Source organism: Procambarus clarkii, chromosome 60 (assembly GCF_040958095.1).
Source record: "Procambarus clarkii isolate CNS0578487 chromosome 60, FALCON_Pclarkii_2.0, whole genome shotgun sequence".
Taxonomy (NCBI): Eukaryota; Metazoa; Arthropoda; class Malacostraca; order Decapoda; family Cambaridae; genus Procambarus; species Procambarus clarkii.
The window spans coordinates 19,400,305-19,422,728 of NC_091209.1; the positions used below are offsets into that span (position 1 = coordinate 19,400,305).

Consider the following 22,424-nt stretch of genomic DNA (forward strand, 5'->3'; position numbering starts at 1 on the left):
TCAGCAGAAACCGCACTGGCAGAACCAGTATCAGTCGCCTCATCAACGGTGCCAGAAACTCAAACACAGGCGCCGGAAATGCAAACATTGCTAACACTAGCGCCAGCACTAACACTGCTAACACTAGCGCCAGCACTAACACTGCTAACACTAGCGCCAGCACTAACACTGCTAACACTAGCGCCAGCACTAACACTGCTAACACTAGCGCCAGCACTAACACTGCTAACACTAGCGCCAGCACTAACACTGCTAACACTAGCGCCAGCACTAACACTGCTAACACTAGCGCCAGCACTAACACTGCTAACACTAGCGCCAGCACTAACACTGCTAACACTAGCGCCAGCACTAACACTGCTAACACTAGCGCCAGCACTAACACTGCTAACACTAGCGCCAGCACTAACACTGCTAACACTAGCGCCAGCACTAACACTGCTAACACTAGCACCAGCACTAACACTGCTAACACTAGCGCCAGCACTAACACTGCTAACACTAGCGCCAGCACTAACACTGCTAACACTAGCGCCAGCACTAACACTGCTAACACTAGCGCCAGCACTAACACTGCTAACACTAGCGCCAGCACTAACACTGCTAACACTAGCGCCAGCACTAACACTGCTAACACTAGCACCAGCACTAACACTGCTAACACTAGCGCCAGCACTAACACTGCTAACACTAGCGCCAGCACTAACACTGCTAACACTAGCGCCAGCACTAACACTGCTAACACTAGCACCAGCACTAACACTGCTAACACAAACACTGCTAACACTAGCGCCAGCACTAACACTGCTAACACTAGCACCAACACTAACACTGCTAACACTAGCACCAGCACTAACACTGCTAACACTAGCACCAACACTAACACTGCTAACACTAGCACCAGCACTAACACTGCTAACACTAGCACCAACACTAACACTGCTAACACTAGCGCCAGCACTAACACTGCTAACACTAGCACCAGCACTAACACTGCTAACACAAACACTGCTAACACTAGCGCCAGCACTAACACTGCTAACACTAGCACCAGCACTAACACTGCTAACACAAACACTGCTAACACTAGCGCCAGCACTAACACTGCTAACACTAGCACCAGCACTAACACTGCTAACACTAGCACCAACACTAACACTGCTAACACTAGCACCAACACTAACACTGCTAACACTAGCGCCAGCACTAACACTGCTAACACTAGCACCAGCACTAACACTGCTAACACAAACACTGCTAACACTAGCACCAGCACTAACACTGCTAACACTAGCGCCAGCACTAACACTGCTAACACTAGCACCAGCACTAACACTGCTAACACAAACACTGCTAACACTAGCACCAACACTAACACTGCTAACACTAGCACCAGCACTAACACTGCTAACACTAGCACCAACACTAACACTGCTAACACTAGCACCAACACTAACACTGCTAACACTAGCGCCAACACTAACACTGCTAACACTAGCACCAACACTAACACTGCTAACACTAGCACCAACACTAACACTGCTAACACTAGCGCCAGCACTAACACTGCTAACACTAGCACCAACACTAACACTGCTAACACTAGCGCCAACACTAACACTGCTAACACTAGCACCAACACTAACACTGCTAACACTAGCACCAACACTAACACTGCTAACACTAGCGCCAGCACTAACACTGCTAACACTAGCGCCAACACTAACACTGCTAACACTAGCACCAACACTAACACTGCTAACACTAGCGCCAACACTAACACTGCTAACACTAGCACCAACACTAACACTGCTAACACTAGCGCCAGCACTAACACTGCTAACACTAGCACCAACACTAACACTGCTAACACTAGCGCCAACACTAACACTGCTAACACTAGCACCAGCACTAACACTGCTAACACTAGCGCCAGCACTAACACCGCTAACACTAGCGCCAGCACTAACACCGCTAACACTAGCGCCAGCACTAACACCGCTAACACTAGCACCAGCACTAACACTGCTAACACTAGCGCCAGCACTAACACTGCTAACACTAGCGCCAACACTAACACTGCTAACACTAGCGCCAGCACTAACACTGCTAACACTAGCGCCAACACTAACACTGCTAACACTAGCGCCAACACTAACACTGCTAACACTAGCACCAACACTAACACTGCTAACACTAGCGCCAGCACTAACACTGCTAACACTAGCACCAACACTAACACTGCTAACACTAGCGCCAACACTAACACTGCTAACACTAGCACCAGCACTAACACTGCTAACACTAGCGCCAGCACTAACACTGCTAACACTAGCACCAACACTAACACTGCTAACACTAGCGCCAGCACTAACACTGCTAACACTAGCGCCAACACTAACACTGCTAACACTAGCGCCAACACTAACACTGCTAACACTAGCACCAGCACTAACACTGCTAACACTAGCGCCAGCACTAACACTGCTAACACTAGCGCCAACACTAACACTGCTAACACTAGCACCAGCACTAACACTGCTAACACTAGCGCCAGCACTAACACTGCTAACACTAGCGCCAGCACTAACACTGCTAACACTAGCGCCAGCACTAACACTGCTAACACTAGCACCAGCACTAACATCGCTAACAGTAGCAGCAAAAACACCTAAAGCACAACTGGCAATAGCAGCAACAGCAGCAGTAGCAACAATAACAACAATGACAACAGTAAGGGCGCTGCCCCCCCTTCCCCCCTATTGACAGTTTACAGCCCAACTAACATGTCAAGTCGAGGTTCAACACACCACCAGTTAAGCAACTCGGCCTTCGCCCGCGCTCACTTCACAAACGACAAAGATGGCCACTATTTCTCTTGGCTATAAAGTTTTTTTCTTCTTCCTCTAAGTCGGTTCCATATACGTGTTCCAGTGCGTGTCGAGGTCGTGAACGAAAGATTACATATTTTTTCCGTTCATTAACGTTCAGTTTTCCGTTCATTTTTCCCGAATGTAACAATCGTTCCATAACTCTACTGAGGTTTTCCAAAATGGACGAAACAGCATATGAATTCAAATAACTCAATATTGACTTGGGATTTATAAGCAGACTAAAGACTGGCAGATACCTGTCGCGTATACCTGTCGGTGATTCCGAGTATCAACGTCCCAGTGGCCCTGTCTCTAACCAGGCCTCTTGATTGGTAGTCTGGTCAACCAGGCTGTTCAAGACAGCTGCTCGCAGTCTGACGTATGAGTCACTGCCTGCTTGATCAGGTATCTCTGAAGGTGATTTTTATCAAGTTCTCTTTTGACACAATTGAAAGCTGACAAAAGTATGCCATATATCAACTAGAAATTATTGTCCAACGTGAAACCGAAAGCGATCAGGGGTGGTGTTATGAGAAGGATTCTTAGTGGGGAAAGTAATGCACACATTGTCTAAATATGAGAGATATGATGCTGGGACGCCTCACAAGAAGCGTTAGTAATAATTCCTATAGGCTAGGGTGCCTGAATGTACTTATGTTAATATTAAACAAAAAAGACATACAATGCTGTTCTTCAGCTTCATCTTGCTTTGGCTAGGCCCCATTTAGATCATGTAGTTCAGTTTGGTACCTGAACTTAAGATTAGGGAGGACTGTAGACTGTAGAGTGTGAGTGAGGGAGGACTATAGACTGTAGAGTGTGAGGGAGGAATATAGACTGTAGAGTGTGAGAGAGGGAGGAATATAGACTGTAGAGTGTGAGAGAGGGAGGAATATAGACTGTAGAGTGTGAGGGAGGGAGGAATATAGACTGTAGAGTGTGAGGGAGGGAGGAATATAGACTGTAGAGTGTGAGGGAGGGAGGAATATAGACTGTAGAGTGTGAGAGAGGGAGGAATATAGACTGTAGAGTGTGAGGGAGGGAGGAATATAGACTGTAGAGTGTGAGGGAGGGAGGACTATAGACTGTAGAGTGTGAGGGAGGGAGGAATATAGACTGTAGAGTGTGAGGGAGGGAGGACTATAGACTGTAGAGTGTGAGGGAGGGAGGAATATAGACTGTAGAGTGTGAGGGAGGGAGGAATATAGACTGGAGTATCTACTTTAAAATTATTAATGAAGTGCTTTGATCAACCTGCACATTTAGTTTATTCCATTGTCCAATTGTTATGCTAAACTTTCTCACATTTCCCTGGCTAACCTGCTCACCCACGCCCTCTCGTGCTGCTAGTATTTGTCGTATACATTTCCTCTTGTTATCATTCATTGACATAAATCTTTTATGCCCTTATCATGTGTTCTTACATAACGTTTTTTTCAAGCGACGCTATATAGTTTATATTTTCTCCCCGTTACAGGGACTTCTAGGAGAAGTATTGTTGCAAACCTTTGTATCTTTTTTCAAGTTTTCTTTGTGTTTTTTGAGGTGGTGAGTACTGTAGGACTGATCTCTGGCAGGTGGGGTTGGGTGGGCGTCTCTACTGAGGGATCCTGGAGGCTCCTCTCATATTGCTCAGTTTAGATCATGTTGCTGATGTTATCTTGCATACATATGATGCTACACAACAGCCTCGTCTGGTGTGTGTGTGTGTGTGTGTGTGGGTGTGGGTGTGTGTGTGTATGTGTGTGTGTATGTGTGTGTGAGTGTGTGTGTGTGTGTGTGTGTGGGTGTGGGTGTGGGTGTGTGTGTGTGTGTATGTGTGTGTGTGTATGTGTGTGTGTGTGTGTGTGTGTGTGAGTGTGTGTGTGTGTGTGTGTGTGTGTGTTTTCTTTCGAAGGCTTAACTCCCAATATTACCGCCGAGGTAAAAATGTTCTCTGCTTAAAGAGATTATGCTATCCCAATGTGCAAATAAGATTCCTCCTCCTCTTCCTCCTCTTCCTCCTCCTCCTCCTCCTTCTCCACCTCCTCCTCCTCCTCCTCCTCCTCCTCCTCCTCCTCCTCCTCTAATTAGCTATGTGTTGATCCTAGATAAGATACATGTGGTGTATGTGTATTTACTATGTGTGCCTGCAGAATCAAAGTTATTAGCTCTTGGACACCAACTTCCTAACCAATCTATTTTCCTCTTATGTCTTCTACATATATTTTCTAACACACGCACAAGCACACACATCCCCAGGAGGCAGCCCATAGCAGCTGTCTAACTCCCAGGTACCTATTTACTGCTAGGTGAACAGAATCATCAGGGTGAAAGAAACTCAACCCGGGAATCAAACCCAAGCCTTTAGGACTACGACCCCCGAGTGCTATTCTCTCTGCCGCAAGGCCTCACGGCTCGTGTAATTACCTAAGTGTAATTTTTGTATTACCTAAGTGTAGTTACAGGATGAGAGCTACGCTCGTGGTGTCCCGTCTTCCCAGCACTCTTTGTCATATAACGCTTAAAAATACAAGAACACTTGTCTAAGGCAACAGCGGAGATTACTCAAGCAAGAAATACACGAGTTAAGCCCCAAAAGCAATCACATTAACGTGATGTATCAGTAGGAGCCGTGAGGTGGATTCGAACCTGTGTTCTGGGTACTCGCAAGCAAATGGCTTAGACCACTACACCATGACAGTCTAAAACATGCTGTTTACCTCTGTCTTGGCGATGACGTCTTGGGCTGGACGGTAGAGCGACGGTCTCTCTTCATGCAGGTAATTACGACTATTGCGAATTATTGCGGTAATTGCGAATTACGTCGCAAGAACCTGGACCTGCATTAGTAAGTCAATCTCAGTGTGAAGTCACTCAGTGTGAATCTCCACAATCTCGCCACTTCTGGAGACCAGGAAGTCGACAGAACTGTAAAGAAGAAGAAGAATTAGAAGGAGAATGAGAAAACAATATCGAGAAGATTCAGAACACAACATCTGTTAATTTTCTCATTAATATTCCCAGACATAACAGCTGTGTTGCTCATTAAACTTACCAGACAGGGAAGCTGTGGTCTAGACTTACCTCCTGCACGCCCCCGCTAGACGCTCCAAAAGTCTTAAGGCAGGTGCTCCACCACAATAAATTTGCCAGAAGTCTTGTTAGCAGCACCTCGCAGGCATCTTGTTTAAGGTAACCACCACCAGGGAGCCGGTGGGGCTGATGGTTCCCCGTCCCACCTGCTGGCCCTCCCACATGCAACAGCAGACACTCCAAGCTGTAGACTCACAGCTACAGCCACTCAGAGGTGTAGACACGCTAAGTTGTAGATCAACAGCTACAGCCACTCAGAGGTGTAGACACGCCAAGCTGTAGACACACACCTACAGCCACTCAGAGGTGTAGACACGCCAAGCTGTAGACACACAGCTACAGCCACTCAGAGGTGTAGACACGCCAAGGTGTAGACCCACAGCTACAGCCACTCAGAGGTGTAGACACGCCAAGGTGTAGACCCACAGCTACAGCCACTCAGAGGTGTAGACACGCCAAGGTGTAGACCCACAGCTACAGCCACTCAGAGGTGTAGACACGCCAAGGTGTAGACCCACAGCTACAGCCACTCAGAGGTGTAGACACGCCAAGGTGTAGACCCACACCTACAGCCACTCAGAGGTGTAGACACGCCAAGGTGTAGACCCACACCTACAGCCATTCAGAGGTGTAGACACGCCAAGCTGTAGACACACACCTACAGCCACTCAGAGGTGTAGACACGCCAAGCTGTAGCCACACACCTACAGCCACTCAGAGGTGTAGACACGCCAAGCTGTAGCCACACAGCTACAGCCACTCAGAGGTGTAGACACGCCAAGCTGTAGACACACAGCTACAGCCACTCAGAGGTGTAGACACGCCAAGCTGTAGACACACAGCTACAAGCACCACCATCTACAGGCACTCAGAGGTGTAGACACGCCAAGGTGTAGACCCACAGCTACACACCTTCCCATCGAATGCGGCAACAGAAGAAATTCAAGTAATGTTGACCAGACCACACACTAGAAGTTGAAGGGACGACGACGTTTCGGTCCGTCCTGGACCATTCTCAAGTCGATTGTCTAGTCGATTACCGAAACGTCGTCGTCCCTTCAACTTCTAGTGTGTGGTCTGGTCAACATACTTCAGCCACGTTATTGTGACTCATCGCCTGCAAATTCAAGTAATTGTGTACAACTGTTTCCTAAATAACATATTATGGAACAACTGTTCTGAGTAACACGAAAATAGCATGAACAGTTTATTTATGGGAAAATGCTATTAACGAAGGCACTTTTCATCACTTTAATGCGAATGAATTCAGCTCTTTTTTTTTTTTTTTTTTTTATTAAGTTATGAGGTACATCTGCATTAGTGCAGCTACCCTAGACTATATGAAGTGGAGTACAGTGTGTCAAAAAAGCTAACTAGGTGATGCTATAAAATCCCCATCACACAGGATGGTTAGTCATACAGAGACATGTGATAAGCGGTCTGCACTGGCAGACTCCGGATGCATTTTGAGGATATCAACAACACAAGATTGAATAAGGTAGCAGTGGTAATACAAGTCCCCATCTCGCAGGATGGTTAGTCATACAGGGCCATGTGTTTAATAGCCTGCACTGGCAAATTTTGGGTATACTGTGAGGATATCTTCAAGAATACGAGAGTGAATAAAGTAATTGCAAAGCTCCAGGTACCTCATGCCAACTGGTCTGAAAGGTCTAATAACTGGGCATTCAGTGATGTAGTGCGGGAGATCATGCCGTAGTTCCTGCTCACAGAGTTTGCAACTGGAGTGCTCAGGATTGGGAGACCCGTCACCTGCAGCCACCTGCCACAGGTAACGGTAACCCAACCTGATCCTTGCAACCACTGTGTCGCACAGTCTAGTGGACGTTTTGTGCTGTCCATAGATGTAGGTTTCAGATCTGAACAAATCATAGCTTTTTATACTAGTACTTTCAGGTCGTTGGGAGTCAGTAAGTTCTTTCCTATCAGATCTGAATGTTTGGACCAATACAGTTTTGACAGCAGAGATGGGGATACCTAGATCTAATTCAACTTCAAACTTGTTACACGCTAATTTGGCTGCAATGTCTGTCTCATTATGATGGGTTATATTTATGTGTGAAGGTATCCATACAAAGGAGATTCGAGACCCTTTACTCTGTGCATCAATTAGGTCATTTATAATTGGGAGTATTAGGTTCTTGCTGTCGATCTTCCAAGAGAAGTTTTCGATTGCTTGAAGAGCTCATTGTTTTAGAGTCGGCGAAAAGCCTACGGACATCACGCCCTCGATTTCACTTACATTTGTCTGCGATTTCACGAAAATCGCATATGGGTTACCTTGAGGTTACCTTGAGATGGTTTCGGGGCTTAGCGTCCCCGCGGCCCGGTCCTCGACCAGGCCTCCTCATGTTAGGGTTACAGCTTATATTTCACAAATATTCAACCTTGTCCTACCCCGACCAGGCTGTGTCCGTCCCGAACCCCAGACTTGTTTTCCTGCAATGTTGGGTGAGTTAGCCTCAAGCTCCCGGCCTCCAGCCTTGGGCACACAGATAAAAGACATTCTCCTTCATGTATAGATAGTATGGACGAGGTGTGTGACGTCACTATGACGTCACACATTGAGGCTAAATTGGTAGATTATACAAGTGACCTTGTTAACCCTTGCCAGGTTACTGAACCTTTAAACCCAAAGCACATGCAAAACCGGTTCAGTAATATAATGCTTGTATATCGTAAATAATTTGATGCGGTACACTTCCGAATTTAATTCAATATTTTTTTAGTTATATTTGTTATTAAATTATAAATACAGAAAAATAATCCTTGGTAATTATCCGTCTTTAGTTATTAAAAAATGATGGCATCGTCGGCAGGGTAAAAAATGAGTAATACTTCTCTGCATCAGTTGGCTTAAAAGTGAATGTGAGGATTACCTCCCTGGTAATGGGTGGTTCCAGACCCGACACCGGCAGTAATGTGGCCTGATGTGTTCACCCTCCACACTACCTCCCCCCCTGCACCATGACCTTGTGTCTCCTCCATACTACCCTTCACACCCCCTCCCTGGCTCAGACATCTCCCCTACCCCTACCCCTTCACTCTCTCTCCCTTCCCTCCTCGCAAACTCATTCTTCTATGTCTTCCCTCGTACATATCTCCTCTCCCTCCCTACACATGCTCTCTCACCTTCACATATACCCTACACATACCCTCTTCTTCCACCCCCCCCCATCTCTCTCTCTCTCTCTCTCTCTCTCTCTCTCTCTCTCTCTCTCTCTCTCTCTCTCTCTCTCTCTCTCTCTCTCTCTCTCCCCCCATATATTTTCAATATTTATATACTTTCACTTTCCATTAGCTTTCTCGTCGCAGCTCCTGCTCTATCTGCCCCCACTCTCTCCCTCAGACACGAGAGCTGTAACTCTCCGAGTGAAGAATCAGCAATAACTGGCAAAGAACGTCTGGCACTCTTACAATATTTACACGATAACGTTCCTGAGTGGGGGCCTGGATGGTGGCACTACTGTAGGCAGGGGAGTGCCTGGTGTGTGGCACTCCACTGTGTTTATCTAGTTGCTGTTGAATCTACCCGGGTCGAGGTTCAACTCAAGCACTCCACTTCATAGATAATATGCCTAGTGACCCCTGGTTCCGTGAATGGCTACCATACTATAGAATGGAGTTTGCCATACTATAGAATATAAGTCGATCACTATAGAATGGACGTACTTAACACTTAAACACTTAACACTTAAAACACTTAAAAACGTTCAGCGAAAGATGACAAAGATAATTCGCAGATAATTGAGATCTTCCATTAAAAAAATATTAAAAAACCTTAATTTATATTATTTTGAAAGGTGAATAATTAGCAATACGATTGAAATACACAAATGGAGGAAAGGGTACAACAAGAGAGAGGATATTAATAAGTTGTTAAATATGTCAACACAAAATAGAACACGAAACAGTGGATAGAAATTGAATAAGTTTAGTCAGGAAAGACCTGGGTAAATACTGGTTTGGAAACAGGACTGTTCATTTTTGGAACACATTGTCAAGTAAAATAATAGACTGGGGGATCGCTGGATTATTTCAAGCGTAGGTTGGACATATGTATGAATAAGTGGGTGGATATAAATAGGACCTGTCACGTATGAACCTATAGACCTTTTACAGTTCCCAGATCAGGGCCAAGAGTGTCACACTATGTAAGATCAGGACCAAGAGTGCCACACTGTGTAAGATCAGGACCAAGAGTGCCACACTATGTAAGATCAGGGCCAAAGAGTGTCACAATATGTAAGATCAGGGCCAAGAGTGCCAAACTATGTAAGATCAGGGCCAAAGAGTGCCACACTATGTAAGATCAGGGCCAAAGAGTGCCACACTATGTAAGATCAGGGCCAAAGAGTGCCACACTATGTAAGATCAGAGCCAAGGGTCCCACACTAAGCTCATAGGGAAGCACTGAAGGACTTGCCGAGAATTCCCGATATAAAACAATGTTATTTAATCTGGCGATCACACACGCATTCTGAGAACATTTTGACAAGGTTTACGGCTGAGATTGTGAGTGGAGGCGCTGCCGCACGACGTTTGTGGCCCCCATACTTTATTGAAGCGGCTTAATAGCATTTTTAATGCTCCTTTGGTCTCGGTTAAATTAGCTGTTGCGAGAGGAACTGAGTCGCTGTGGGATGGTTAGGTTAGTGGGGGGGTGGATTGTTAATGTGTTGCTTCATAAGGTGTTGTTGTGTGTTGCTTCATAAGGTGTTGTTAGTGTGTTGCTTCATAAGGTGTTGTTAGTGTGTTGCTTCATAAGGTGTTGTTAGTGTGTTGCTTCATAAGGTGTTGTTAGTGTGTTGCTTCATAAGGTGTTGTTAGTGTGTTGCTTCATAAGGTGTTGTTAGTGTGTTGCTTCATAAGGTTTTGTTAGTGTGTTGCTTCATAAGGTGTTGTTAGTGTGTTGCTTCATAAGGTGTTGTTAGTGTGTTGCTTCATAAGGTGTTGTTAGTGTGTTGCTTCATAAGGTGTTGTTAGTGTGTTGCTTCATAAGGTGTTGTTAGTGTGTTGCTTCATAAGGTGTTGTTAGTGTGTTGCTTCATAAGGTGTTGTTAGTGTGTTGCTTCATAAGGTGTTGTTAGTGTGTTGCTTCATAAGGTGTTGTTGGGTGTTGCTTCATAAGGTGTTGTTAGTGTGTTGCTTCATAAGGTGTTGTTAGTGTGTTGCTTCATAAGGTGTTGTTAGTGTGTTGCTTCATAAGGTGTTGTTAGTGTGTTGCTTCATAAGGTGTTGTTAGTGTGTTGCTTCATAAGGTGTTGTTAGTGTGTTGCTTCATAAGGTGTTGTTGTGTGTTGCTTCATAAGGTGTTGTTAGTGTGTTGCTTCATAAGGTGTTGTTAGTGTGTTGCTTCATAAGGTGTTGTTGTGTGTTGCTTCATAAGGTGTTGTTAGTGTGTTGCATCATAAGGTGTTGTTGGGTGTTGCTTCATTAGGTGTTGTTGTGTGTTGCTTCATAAGGTGTTGTTGGGTGTTGCTTCATAAGGTGTTGTTAGTGTGTTGCTTCATAAGGTGTTGTTAGTGTGTTGCTTCATAAGGTGTTGTTGGGTGTTGCTTCATAAGGTGTTGTTAGTGTGTTGCTTCATAAGGTGTTGTTAGTGTGTTGCTTCATAAGGTGTTGTTAGTGTGTTGCTTCATAAGGTGTTGTTAGTGTGTTGCTTCATAAGGTGTTGTTAGTGTGTTGCTTCATAAGGTGTTGTTAGTGTGTTGCTTCATAAGGTGTTGTTGGGTGTTGCTTCATAAGGTGTTGTTAGTGTGTTGCTTCATAAGGTGTTGTTAGTGTGTTGCTTCATAAGGTGTTGTTAGTGTGTTGCTTCATAAGGTGTTGTTAGTGTGTTGCTTCATAAGGTGTTGTTAGTGTGTTGCTTCATAAGGTGTTGTTAGTGTGTTGCTTCATAAGGTGTTGTTGTGTGTTGCTTCATAAGGTGTTGTTAGTGTGTTGCTTCATAAGGTGTTGTTAGTGTGTTGCTTCATAAGGTGTTGTTGTGTGTTGCTTCATAAGGTGTTGTTAGTGTGTTGCATCATAAGGTGTTGTTGGGTGTTGCTTCATTAGGTGTTGTTGTGTGTTGCTTCATAAGGTGTTGTTGGGTGTTGCCTCACACCGTACTGCAGTGCATCACAGTGGCAAACAAAACAAGGGGTTGAAACTCAATTACCGGAACACTCACGCTATTTTATCTGGCATGTTGTGTTGGCGGGACTGCGTCGTGTCTCTGTGTTGGTGAACGTCCTCTCAGCCGTGAACACGCATTTATGAACGACAACGAACGTGTTGAACTTTATTTTTAATCGTCCTAGGTAAAATATCCATCAAAGAAGGCTGTATGTCAGGTTATCTTGAGATGATTTCGGGGTTTAGTGTCCCCGTGGCCCGGTCCTCGACCAGGCCTCCACCCCCAAGAAGCAACCCGTGACAGCTGACTAACACCCAGGTACCTATTTTACTGCTAGGTAACAGGGGCATAGGGTGAAACAAACTCTGACCAAAGTTTCTCGCCGGCGCCCGGGATCGAACCCGGGACCACAGGATCACAAGTCCAGTGTGCTGTCCGCTCGGCCGACCGGCTCCGATAGATGTCTCTAGATATTTATGTCTATTCGGAATGGTGGACGTCTTAGAGCATGAGTAGGGTGATAAGGTGGTTGTACACCCTATTGCCTTTCTGCATTCTTCTCTACTTCCTTTCCCTTCCCCCCTCCCTCACTCCTTCCTTACCTCCCTTTCCTCCGTCCCGTCCTCTCCTCTCCCTCACACCTCTCCCCCGTCCCCCCGCCACGGGGGTGTGACAGGGGTCAGGGTGACCCCAAGGCTGCAGACACCATTGTGCTCGGGCATTGGACCACCGCCTTACTCCATCTTGTAAGAGGACAGGGATCGCACGAGAGGGCAAACACACAAGACACCAGCCTCCAGCTGGGATGCTGGAGAGTCTCTTGTGATGAGTCGTGGGGGAGATGAGGGAGGGAGAGAGGGTAGGAAGGATGGAGAGAGAGAGAGAGAGAGAGAGAGAGAGAGAGAGAGAGAGAGAGAGAGAGAGAGAGAGAGAGAGAGAGAGAGAAAGAGAGAATTAGCGGGGCCTGAGGGAGAATTTAGTTTATTTTATGGGATTTAGTCATTAGTGTTGGCCCATCTGGAACTATTGAGCATGTAAATACGAACATAAGAATGAAGGAAGCTGCAGGAGGCGTTACTGACCGTGCTCGGCTGCTCACATCAACACCCATCCAGACGCAGTCAAATGTGTCGATTCTTAACTGGAAGTAATTCCACGAAAATTAGATTACCCGATAATTGTATAAATAAATCCGGAACGGGAGCCGGTTGGCCGAGCGGACAGCACGCTGGACTTGTGATCCTGTGGTCCCGGGATCGATCCCAGGCGCCGGCGAGAAACAATGGGCAGAGTTTCTTTCACCCTATGCCCCTGTTACCTAGCAGTAAAATAGGTACGTGGGTGTTAGCTGTCACGGGCTGCTTCCTGGGGGGTGGAGGCCTGGTCGAGGACCGGGCCGCGGGGACACTAAAGCCCCGAAATCATCTCAAGATAACCCTTTTCCCAAATCAGTATTTACCAAGATCTCTCCTGAATCTTAACTTATCAAGTTCGTATCTGTTGCTTCGTGTTCTAGTTTGTCTAAATACATTTTAGTATGTTATTACTGCAGCCTGGGTAACAGCTTCTCCCCCGAATCAACCTACCGTTGCTTTGTGCCCTGGTGAGGCCACTCCAGACCAGGCCGACACGAGAGCGCAACTCCATAGTCTCCTGTGTCTGATGGATGGCTACTACTATGTTATTAATATGGCCTTCTAGTTATACACCGTTCTTAGAGTGTCAGTTCCTTCGTCATTATTTTGACATTTTTCATTGTCACCTTCATATTGATCTTGTAAGTATATACTCGTCGGTGACTGTGTTGACCTTTCACCTCCTCCCTGGTGGCGTCTGTGCTCAAGGAACACAGTCAAACGGGAACATTACCAGTTTTACTGATCACATTAAAATAGGATGGGAACACAATTTCGAGGACTCAAAATTGTTATTAAGATGACTTCGACGTTATTTTTATATGGACAAAAGCGTGGCAGATGCAGTCTAATGCTAACACATGATTGTTCTGATCATTTGAAGTAAAAATAATATTTACCAGATATCAGGTAGAAAAGTGTCCCCCTGCACCTTTACCTACACTTCAAGGTGCAGGAGCATTACTGATGCCATGGATGGTGGGCAGGGGGGAGTATCCCCTGGTGATGCCAGGGACGGTGGGCAGGGGGGAGTATCCCCTGGTGACGCCATGGACGAATTGCTGCCCACCACTTGCAGCACGTGATGGGCTGGAAGTGGCAAGTCCAGTGTCAACTTCTCCCACACGAGTGATCAACACACTGGACTGGTTGTGCTGGTCGTGGAGGCTGACGTCCGCAGCCCCTCGCTGCAGCAGGGGAGTCTATTGCTTGCCTTTTAAGCTTTGAGTAAATCCAGCATGATGGGATAAGGCCCAGAGTTTGGATAATCCCCTGAGCGGATTACCGAAGCATCATAATCCTGTTGATACGCAGTGCTGCATGAGCAATCACCACCAGAGCTGAGGTTTGTTAGGACATATCATAGAAACAATTACTATAATATATATAGGTTACTAGCAAACTAGGAACGAATACAAAATAGTTAATGATAATTTCCTGGGGCTTCAATTTCTCGTTCCTGTTATAATTCCCGCGTGGAAGCCAAGCCATCGGAGGTGGTCCGGGACGGTGGTACCTCCTGCTGGAGCTGGAGAGGTCTGGTGGCTGCTGTTGAGTCCCAGTGTTCACTGGTACGTGTACGAGCCCTCTTATTCCTGCTAAGTCCTGGAAGTGAGCAGCTAGCAAGTGGGAGGCTCGATTGCTGGGAGTGCCTGTAGCTGGGAGTGCCTGTAGCTGGGAGTGCCTGTAGCTGGGAGCGCCTGTAGCTGGGAGTGCCTGTAGCTGGGAGTGTCTGTAGCTGGGAGTGCCTGTAGCTGGGAGTGCCTGTAGCTGGGAGTGCCTGTAGCTGGGAGTGCCTGTAGCTGGGAGCGCCTGTAGCTGGGAGTGCCTGTAGCTGGGAGTGCCTGTAGCTGGGAGTGCCTGTAGCTGGGAGTGCCTGTAGCTGGGAGTGCCTGTAGCTGGGAGTGCCTGTAGCTGGGAGCGCCTGTAGCTGGGAGTGCCTGTAGCTGGGAGTGCCTGTAGCTGGGAGTGCCTGTAGCTGGGAGTGCCTGTAGCTGGGAGTGCCTGTAGCTGGGAGTGCCTGTAGCTGGGAGTGCCTGTAGCTGGGAGTGCCTGTAGCTGGGAGTGCCTGTACCTTAAAATGAAATATAACACAAGAGTAACCAAGACTATAGAAGACCTATTGTCCTCCTCGAGGACCAGAGCTGAGCTCCGTAATGTTAATGGAGCTTGACGCCAATAAGATGAACCTTAAGAATCACACACGAAGTCATATTGATAAAACCTCTTGGAATATATTCCAGTACACTTTATGCATTGATTTGTTCTTACATTTCACTTTTTAAGTTTTCGCTGAGAGCAACTTCTCCTCGAGTTAGCTGAGAGGATGGGTAAGGAATATGCGTCTATAGTGAGTGTTTGACTCATTAATTGTGAGTCACCGGCAGGGAGGCCAGATTCACGAAGCAGTTACGCAAGCACTTACGAACCTGTACATCTTTTCTCAATCTTTGGCGGCTTTGTTTACATAAATTAAACAGTTAATGAACTACCAAGCACCAGGAGGCTGTTTATAACAATAACAACAGTTGATTGGCAAGTTTTCAGGCTTGTAAACTGTTTAATAAATGTAACCAAAGCCGTCAAAGATTGAGGAAAGATGTACACGTTCGTAAGTACTTGCGTAACTGCTTCGTGACTCTGGCCCCAGATTTGAGTTGCTAAAAGTCGCGAGCTGAAGAACTAAAAGTCGCGCATTTTACTATAAAACTAGCCAAAATATTTTTGTTTAGCGATTGATTCGTTTATCAGAGTACACCGACCAGCTTATCTTAACAGTAGCCGAAAAGAGTAGTAAGTAGCGACATACATGTCTGGTTTTTCAATTAGGCTACAAGTAGCCCAATTGGGCTTAAAGTAGCCTAATTGGGCTAAAAGTAGCCCAATGGCCTAAAAGTAGCCCAATTAGGCTACAAGTAGCCCAATGGGGGCTACAAGTAGCCCAATGGGGGCTTAAAGTAGCCTAATTGGGCTAAAAGTACCCCTCAATTAGGCTACAAGTAGCCCAATGGGGGCTAAAAGTAGCCCAATCTGGCAGCTACAGCTTCTTCAACTTCAGAACTTCACCAACAAGGGCTGTTATTCTCTGACTTTTAAAAAAAATGAACAAAAATGATAAAATTACTAACAGATTTTTCTAACAAGTAATTAATCCCCGTCTTGCAGACTGACAGTTCTGTAATTTATTATGGTAATTTGCTCAATATTTTCGTCTGGTCGCAGTTGACGCTTCGTAATATGACGTAGGAACTGTGGAACATTATTAGATTGTAAATTTAGAATAATCTTTTTTTTTTTTTTAGTATAAAATGAGGTATTTTATGTAGACAGGTTGACAGTCTGGCGTATGATAACAAAACCATTTTCGGAAAATCCCGCAGAGAGGTCTCTGTGTCCCATAGCAGTTAGTGGCAAAAAGAAAAATTAATTTGTTTTACTCCTCAGAGATTGTATAGTCTTTCTATATAATTTTCGCTAGATATTACCTCTATTTTTGAGGTCGTTATTTTTGTCTATTATAAATAAGTTGGTGTGGTGTAAATTGAGTCCGAGTTAACCCAGACCACACACTAGAAGGTGAAGGGCTGACGATGTTTCGGTCCGTCCTGGACCATTCTCAAGTCGATTGTCATTGAAATCAACTTGAGAATGACAATCGACTTGAGAATAGTCCAGGATGGACCGAAACGTCGTCGTCCCTTCACCTTCTAGTGAGTGGTCTGGTCAACATACTTTAGCCACGTTATTGTGACTCATCACGTGCATATGAGTCCAAGTTACGGAGTCTGTTATCTTGCTTCGCCACTCCGTCAAAAATCCATCCTCTTAATGTAGGCAAACACGTACGAACCCAAGAACGGGTTGTGTTCTAGGGAAACCAGTGGGAAAAGACTTACCATGAGCTATGGAAGTTTTACCTATAAGGTCCATGGACTCTGGTCCATGGACCAGAGTCCATGAACCAGAGTCTGTTCCATTCATCAACTGTTCCCTGTTCAACTGGACCCATCAACTGTTCCCTGTTCAACTGGACCCATCAACTGTTCCCTTCAACTCTGTATATGAAGCTGAAGCTTACAGTTGATGGACTACTTTACCTTCATCAATCACTTTATTACTTACGCCAGAGTGCGTGGAGGTTATATGTAAAACTTGGATTTGCTTAAGTAGAAGTCTCCAGACTTCCGGAGGACAATGTAAGTCACGCAGACAATGAAGGTCACACGAACAGACCAGGTCAGGATGATGAGCGATTACTAGCAAGACATAATCACCTTACAGGAACATTAAACGTTGTTTTTTTTTTTTTGCAAGACGCTGCTTGGCCGCCCTGGTGGTCCAGCGACGGGGCTCATCTGCTTGACATTCACGGCGTTCATGCCTAGAGTTGCTCCCTGCTGGGAAATTGGGGCTGGGGGGAGAGACAGAGAGAGACAGAGAGAGAGACAGAGAGAGACAGACAGACAGACAGAGAGAGAGAGAGAGAGACAGAGACAGACATAGACACAGACAGAGACACAGAGACAGAGACAAAGACACAGACACAGACATAGACAGAGACACAGAGACAGAGAAGCACAGAGACACAAAGAGAGAGAGAGAGAGAGAGAGAGAGAGAGACCCAGACGTCGATACGTGTGCGCGTTGCCTGGGGCAGGTGGTGGATGTGGCAGGGAGTGCTGTGTACAATTACCTGTAACACAAGACAATATTCACAGTCACATGTAATTACAAACACACACAACACAACAAGGTGAGTACAACTAGGTGAGTACACACTTATAGAGCCTCGCGGCTGAGTGGGCAGCGTTCTGGGGTTGTAGTCCTAAGGGCCCGGGTTCCGGCAGAGGCAGAAACAAATATGCAGAGTTTCTTTCTCCCTGATGCTCCTGTTTACCTAGCAGTAAATAGGTACCTGGGAGTTGGACAGCTGCCACGGGCTGCTTCCTGTGTGTGTGTGTGTATGTGTGTGTGTGTGTGTGTGTGTGTGTGTGTGTGTGTGTGTGTGTGTGTGTGTGTGTGTGTGTGTGTGTGTGTGTATAAGTAAAAATATATGTAGTAGAAGTAATAGAGGAAAAATAAATTGGTTAGAAATGCGGGGTCCAAGAGCTAATAGCTCGATTTTTCAGACACAAATAGTAAATACAATAAATAAATACACACACACAGATACAAACACACACGTGTGTGTGTATGTCATTGAATTAATAATGCTGTTTTTAAATAATAATTAATCTACTTATCAACTTATTGGTTGGATCACTCCAAGCTTCAGCTTAACATAGCTGTTTAAAGGTAAATTAAATTACGCTTGATCATGACTTCCTCAGCCACACCGCAGTTAACAAATATATATATATATATATATATATATATATATATATATATATATATATATATATATATATATATATATATATATATATATATATATATATATATATATATATATATGTATTTGTTAACTGTTATGTGTGTGTGTGTGTGTGTGTCGCAGAAACTGTACAATGTCACACAGTTTAACACATAAGAACAAGGTAACTATCAGCTATGTCTGCTGAGTTACCATTTTCTAGTAGACAAATGGCTCTAGTTCAAACAACTATTTCCTTCCTGTTGCAAACTCAAGGCTGCAATAGGAAATAGTCAGTATGACACGACAGGCACGGGAGGCTGTATCAACAGGGTTCATGCTCTGAGATCCAATGCATTCTCATACATTTCAATAAGAATGAAACAAGAGCTGTTGTTGGAACAGATACAATAGCTGCAAGAAGCCTCTCGTTGCATCACGACCAATCATACAACAGACAGAACAACACGGAGACACGGAGGGATATTCAACAATAATTATATCGAAGTGAAATGTCAAATGAGTTTAAAAAGCGTACAGATGGTGTAGGTGTATAATATGTTGCTGAAGATGAGGTATAAACTCATAGCTGTGTTCCTCGTTGTAATATTACAGTGTAGTTAGTGGCTACTGATGGTCACTCTGATGGGTCAGTGTGACCCATCACTACCAGTCAGACCCATCAGTAGCTGCCAATTACCCTGACAAGTGAATTACAGTAATCATTCATGTGTGGGTTAAATTCCAGCTGTCCCGTTCTCTCTCTCTCTCTCTCTCTCTCTCTCTCTCTCTCTCTCTCTCTCTCTCTCTCTCTCTCTCTCTCTCTCTCTCTCTCTCTCTCTCTCTCTCCCAATAACTAATATCACCGATTTGATAAATGCGTCAAAGTTATTTGTGACTATTTCACCAATGTTTGCAACATTAATATTTCCAGAACACATACACGATATGCATGTTCAGGTACTATATAAATGTGGTAGTTTTGATGGTGACAATGTATAGTGTAAGGATAGTGATAAGTGGTTTTGCTGGATAGTGATATTGGTGAGTGTTGGCAAGGATGATGACTGTTTTGATGAATTGTAGGGATGGTGAAAGGGGGGGAGGTGTGGGGGAAGATGGTTAACTTGAAATCTTGAGGTTATCTTGAGATCTTGAGGTTATCTTGAGATGATTTCGAAGCTTTTTTTAGTGTCCCCGCGGCCCGGTCCTCGACCAGGCCTCCACCCCCCCAGGAAGCAGCCCGTGACAGCTGACTAACACCCAGGTACCTATTTTACTGCTAGGTAACAGGGGGCATAGGGTGAAAGAAACTCTGCCTATTGTTTCTCGCCGGCGCCTGGGATCGAACCCAGGACCACAGGATCACAAGTCCAGCGTGCTGTCCGCTCGGCCGACCGGCTCCCCTGTTACAACAAACCGGAGGGGATTTAGCTGAGCTCTGGACCGTGGAATTATCAGACTAACACGAAATGTCATCATATTGTATTTACAAATAAGCTTTCTTCAGATTGACGTCAGTCAGTTGACTTACGAAAGCCAAGTTTCTTGAACTTGTGGCAAGTTCACTTTCCTTCAGAGTCGGTACATTTTGAACACAAGAACATAAGGTAACTGCAGAAGGCCTATTGGCCCATACGATGCAGCTCCTATTTATAACCACCCAATCCCAAAATTCAACTTTTGCTTGAATTTAACTCTGGTCAGACCAGAAGGTCGACCCAGACGGCCCTCCTCTTAGGACTTCCGGTCGTTTGTGCAGCCTCGAATGTATCAGAATGTTGGAGAATTTTGTGAAGGAATGTCGAGGCAGGAGGTGGTGAGGAGTTGTGGTGATAGTGATGGGTGGTGGTGTGGCCAGAGGTGATAGTGATGGGTGGTGGTGTCGTCAGAGGTGATAGTGATGGGTGGTGGTGTCGTCAGAGGTGATAGTGATGGGTGGTGGTGTGGCCAGAGGTGATAGTGATGGGTGGTGGTGTGGCCAGAGGTGATAGTGATGGGTGGTGGTGTGGCCAGAGGTGATAGTGATGGGTGGTGGTGTGGCCAGAGGAGATAGTGATGGGTGGTGGTGTCGCCAGAGGTGATAGTGATGGGTGGTGGTGTGGCCAGAGGAGATAGTGATGGGTGGTGGTGTCGCCAGAGGTGATAGTGATGGGTGGTGGTGTGGCCAGAGGAGATAGTGATGGGTGGTTGTGTCGTCAGAGGTGATAGTGATGGGTGGTGGTGTGGCCAGAGGTGATAGTGATGGATGGTGGTGTGGCCAGAGGTGATAGTGATGGGTAGTGGTGTCGCCAGAGGTGATAGTGATGGGTAGTGGTGTCGCCAGAGGTGATAGTGATGGATGGTGGTGTCGCCAGAGGTGATAGTGATGGGTGGTGGTGTCGCCAGAGGTGATAGTGATGGGTGGTGGTGTCGCCAGAGGTGATAGTGACAAATGGTGTTAGGGGACATGATGTAGGTCATGTGACGTAACTTCGTAACTACGTCTTAGCAGACGTAACTACGTCTTAGCAGACGTCACTACGTAAAGCAGACGTAAGTGCCTGGTGTAAATATCGTAACAAATCTGATGGTGCTTACAGCGTTTAAACACAATAAAAGGAAACATTTTCCACACAATATACACTCTCTTAAGTCAGAACAATTATACTTTATACAACATCCATATGACATCTTTATATTCTAAAATACAGGATGATTGAGCGTGTATAGTGGCTATAAAGGCAGGTTCAGGGAGCTAAACCCATTATTTAATAAGAGACAATGACTAGAGGAGACATAATCGCAACATTCAAAATACTCAATAGAAAAAAAACTTAACTTTGATATTCTTTTTCCATTGTGTAGCCTCGACTCCAACATACTCAAGACACATTGAATTCTCACTCTTTCAGTCCCCTCAGACTTGACAATCCACACACTAAAGCGCTCTCTCACACACACACTAAAACACATCAGTTGTGGAAGCAAATTCTATTCATAATTTTAAAACTAGGTATGATAGGGAAATAGGACCGGAGTCATTGCTGTAAACAACCGATGGCTCGAAAGGCGGGATCCAAGAGTCAATGCTCGATCCTGCAGGCACAAATAGGTAGGTAGACACAAATAGGGTAGATAATTTTGTTCTGTAGCTTCAAAACGGGTTCTTGAGAAACTGCAATTTGTATAAGTTATAAGGCTTTAATATCCGACCTTCGTGTAGTTATTTCCGTAACTAATAGTCGTAAGATATCTTCCGGAGAACAAAGCAGTGTTTGTATTCGAAAATTTGGCAATTTATATATATATATATATATATATATATATATATATATATATATATATATATATATATATATATATATATATATATATATATAACTAAGTCCTGAACATAGTCCAGTATTAAAGTACACTTGCTGGTAGGCCAGTAAGCAATTATCATTCCCCGCTTATCAGAGAAACAGACCAGGAATGCTTCTCATTTCTGCTGAACAACTCACCCCCAACACTCATAGACGGCGGCACTTACGCATTTGTTTAAAAACCTTATAAAAACCGTCCTCTTGATCTCCATTACTGTCTCATCTCTTCTTGCCCTCATCTTCCCCATCGACCCAGGAAGCTCAAGAGTTTTCATTGCTCTCAAAATCGCCCCCCACGGCCGTTAATACTGGCACTACTCTTTCACATCGCTCCGGGGCTCTTGTGGAAGATCCTCGGATGCGCTTCTTGTCTTTTCTTTATAACTGTAAGCCGGAAAGGACGTCTTGAGTCACTCCTGGTAGTTACCTGCATCAGGGAGAGTCGCTGGACTAAGACGTGTGTGGTAAACTATAAATTGCTTCAGGTAAGTCCCTCGTGTC

At 45.2% G+C, this 22,424-nt stretch overlaps 2 protein-coding genes across 3 annotated transcripts in view; one reads left to right on the top strand and one right to left on the bottom strand.

Annotated features, from left to right (window-relative positions):
- The window catches only part of LOC123766720 (neural cell adhesion molecule 2-like), a 421,201-nt gene that overhangs the window by 30,015 nt on the left and 368,762 nt on the right, over positions 1 to 22,424 (top strand). The gene's annotated exons all lie outside the window — the stretch shown is intronic.
- LOC138353909 (uncharacterized) lies at positions 60 to 3,597 on the bottom strand. The gene is made up of 4 exons (XM_069307329.1): positions 3,556 to 3,597; positions 1,502 to 2,759; positions 1,281 to 1,335; positions 60 to 1,239 (listed from the first exon to the last, which is right to left on the bottom strand). The coding sequence occupies exons 1-4, from the start codon at positions 3,595 to 3,597 to the stop codon at positions 60 to 62; spliced, it is 2,535 nt and encodes an 844-aa protein (XP_069163430.1).

Coding starts and splice junctions, on each gene's coding strand:
- LOC138353909 (XM_069307329.1), bottom strand. CDS start 3,597: ATGGGGCCTAGCCAAAGCAAGATGAAGCTGAAGAACAGCATT. Junction 2,760..3,555: donor TGAAGCTGAAGAACAGCATT/GTATGTCTTTTT, acceptor AACTGTCAATAG/GGGGGAAGGGGGGGCAGCGC. Junction 1,336..1,501: donor TGTTAGCAGTGTTAGTGTTG/GTGCTAGTGTTA, acceptor TTGTGTTAGCAG/TGTTAGTGCTGGTGCTAGTG.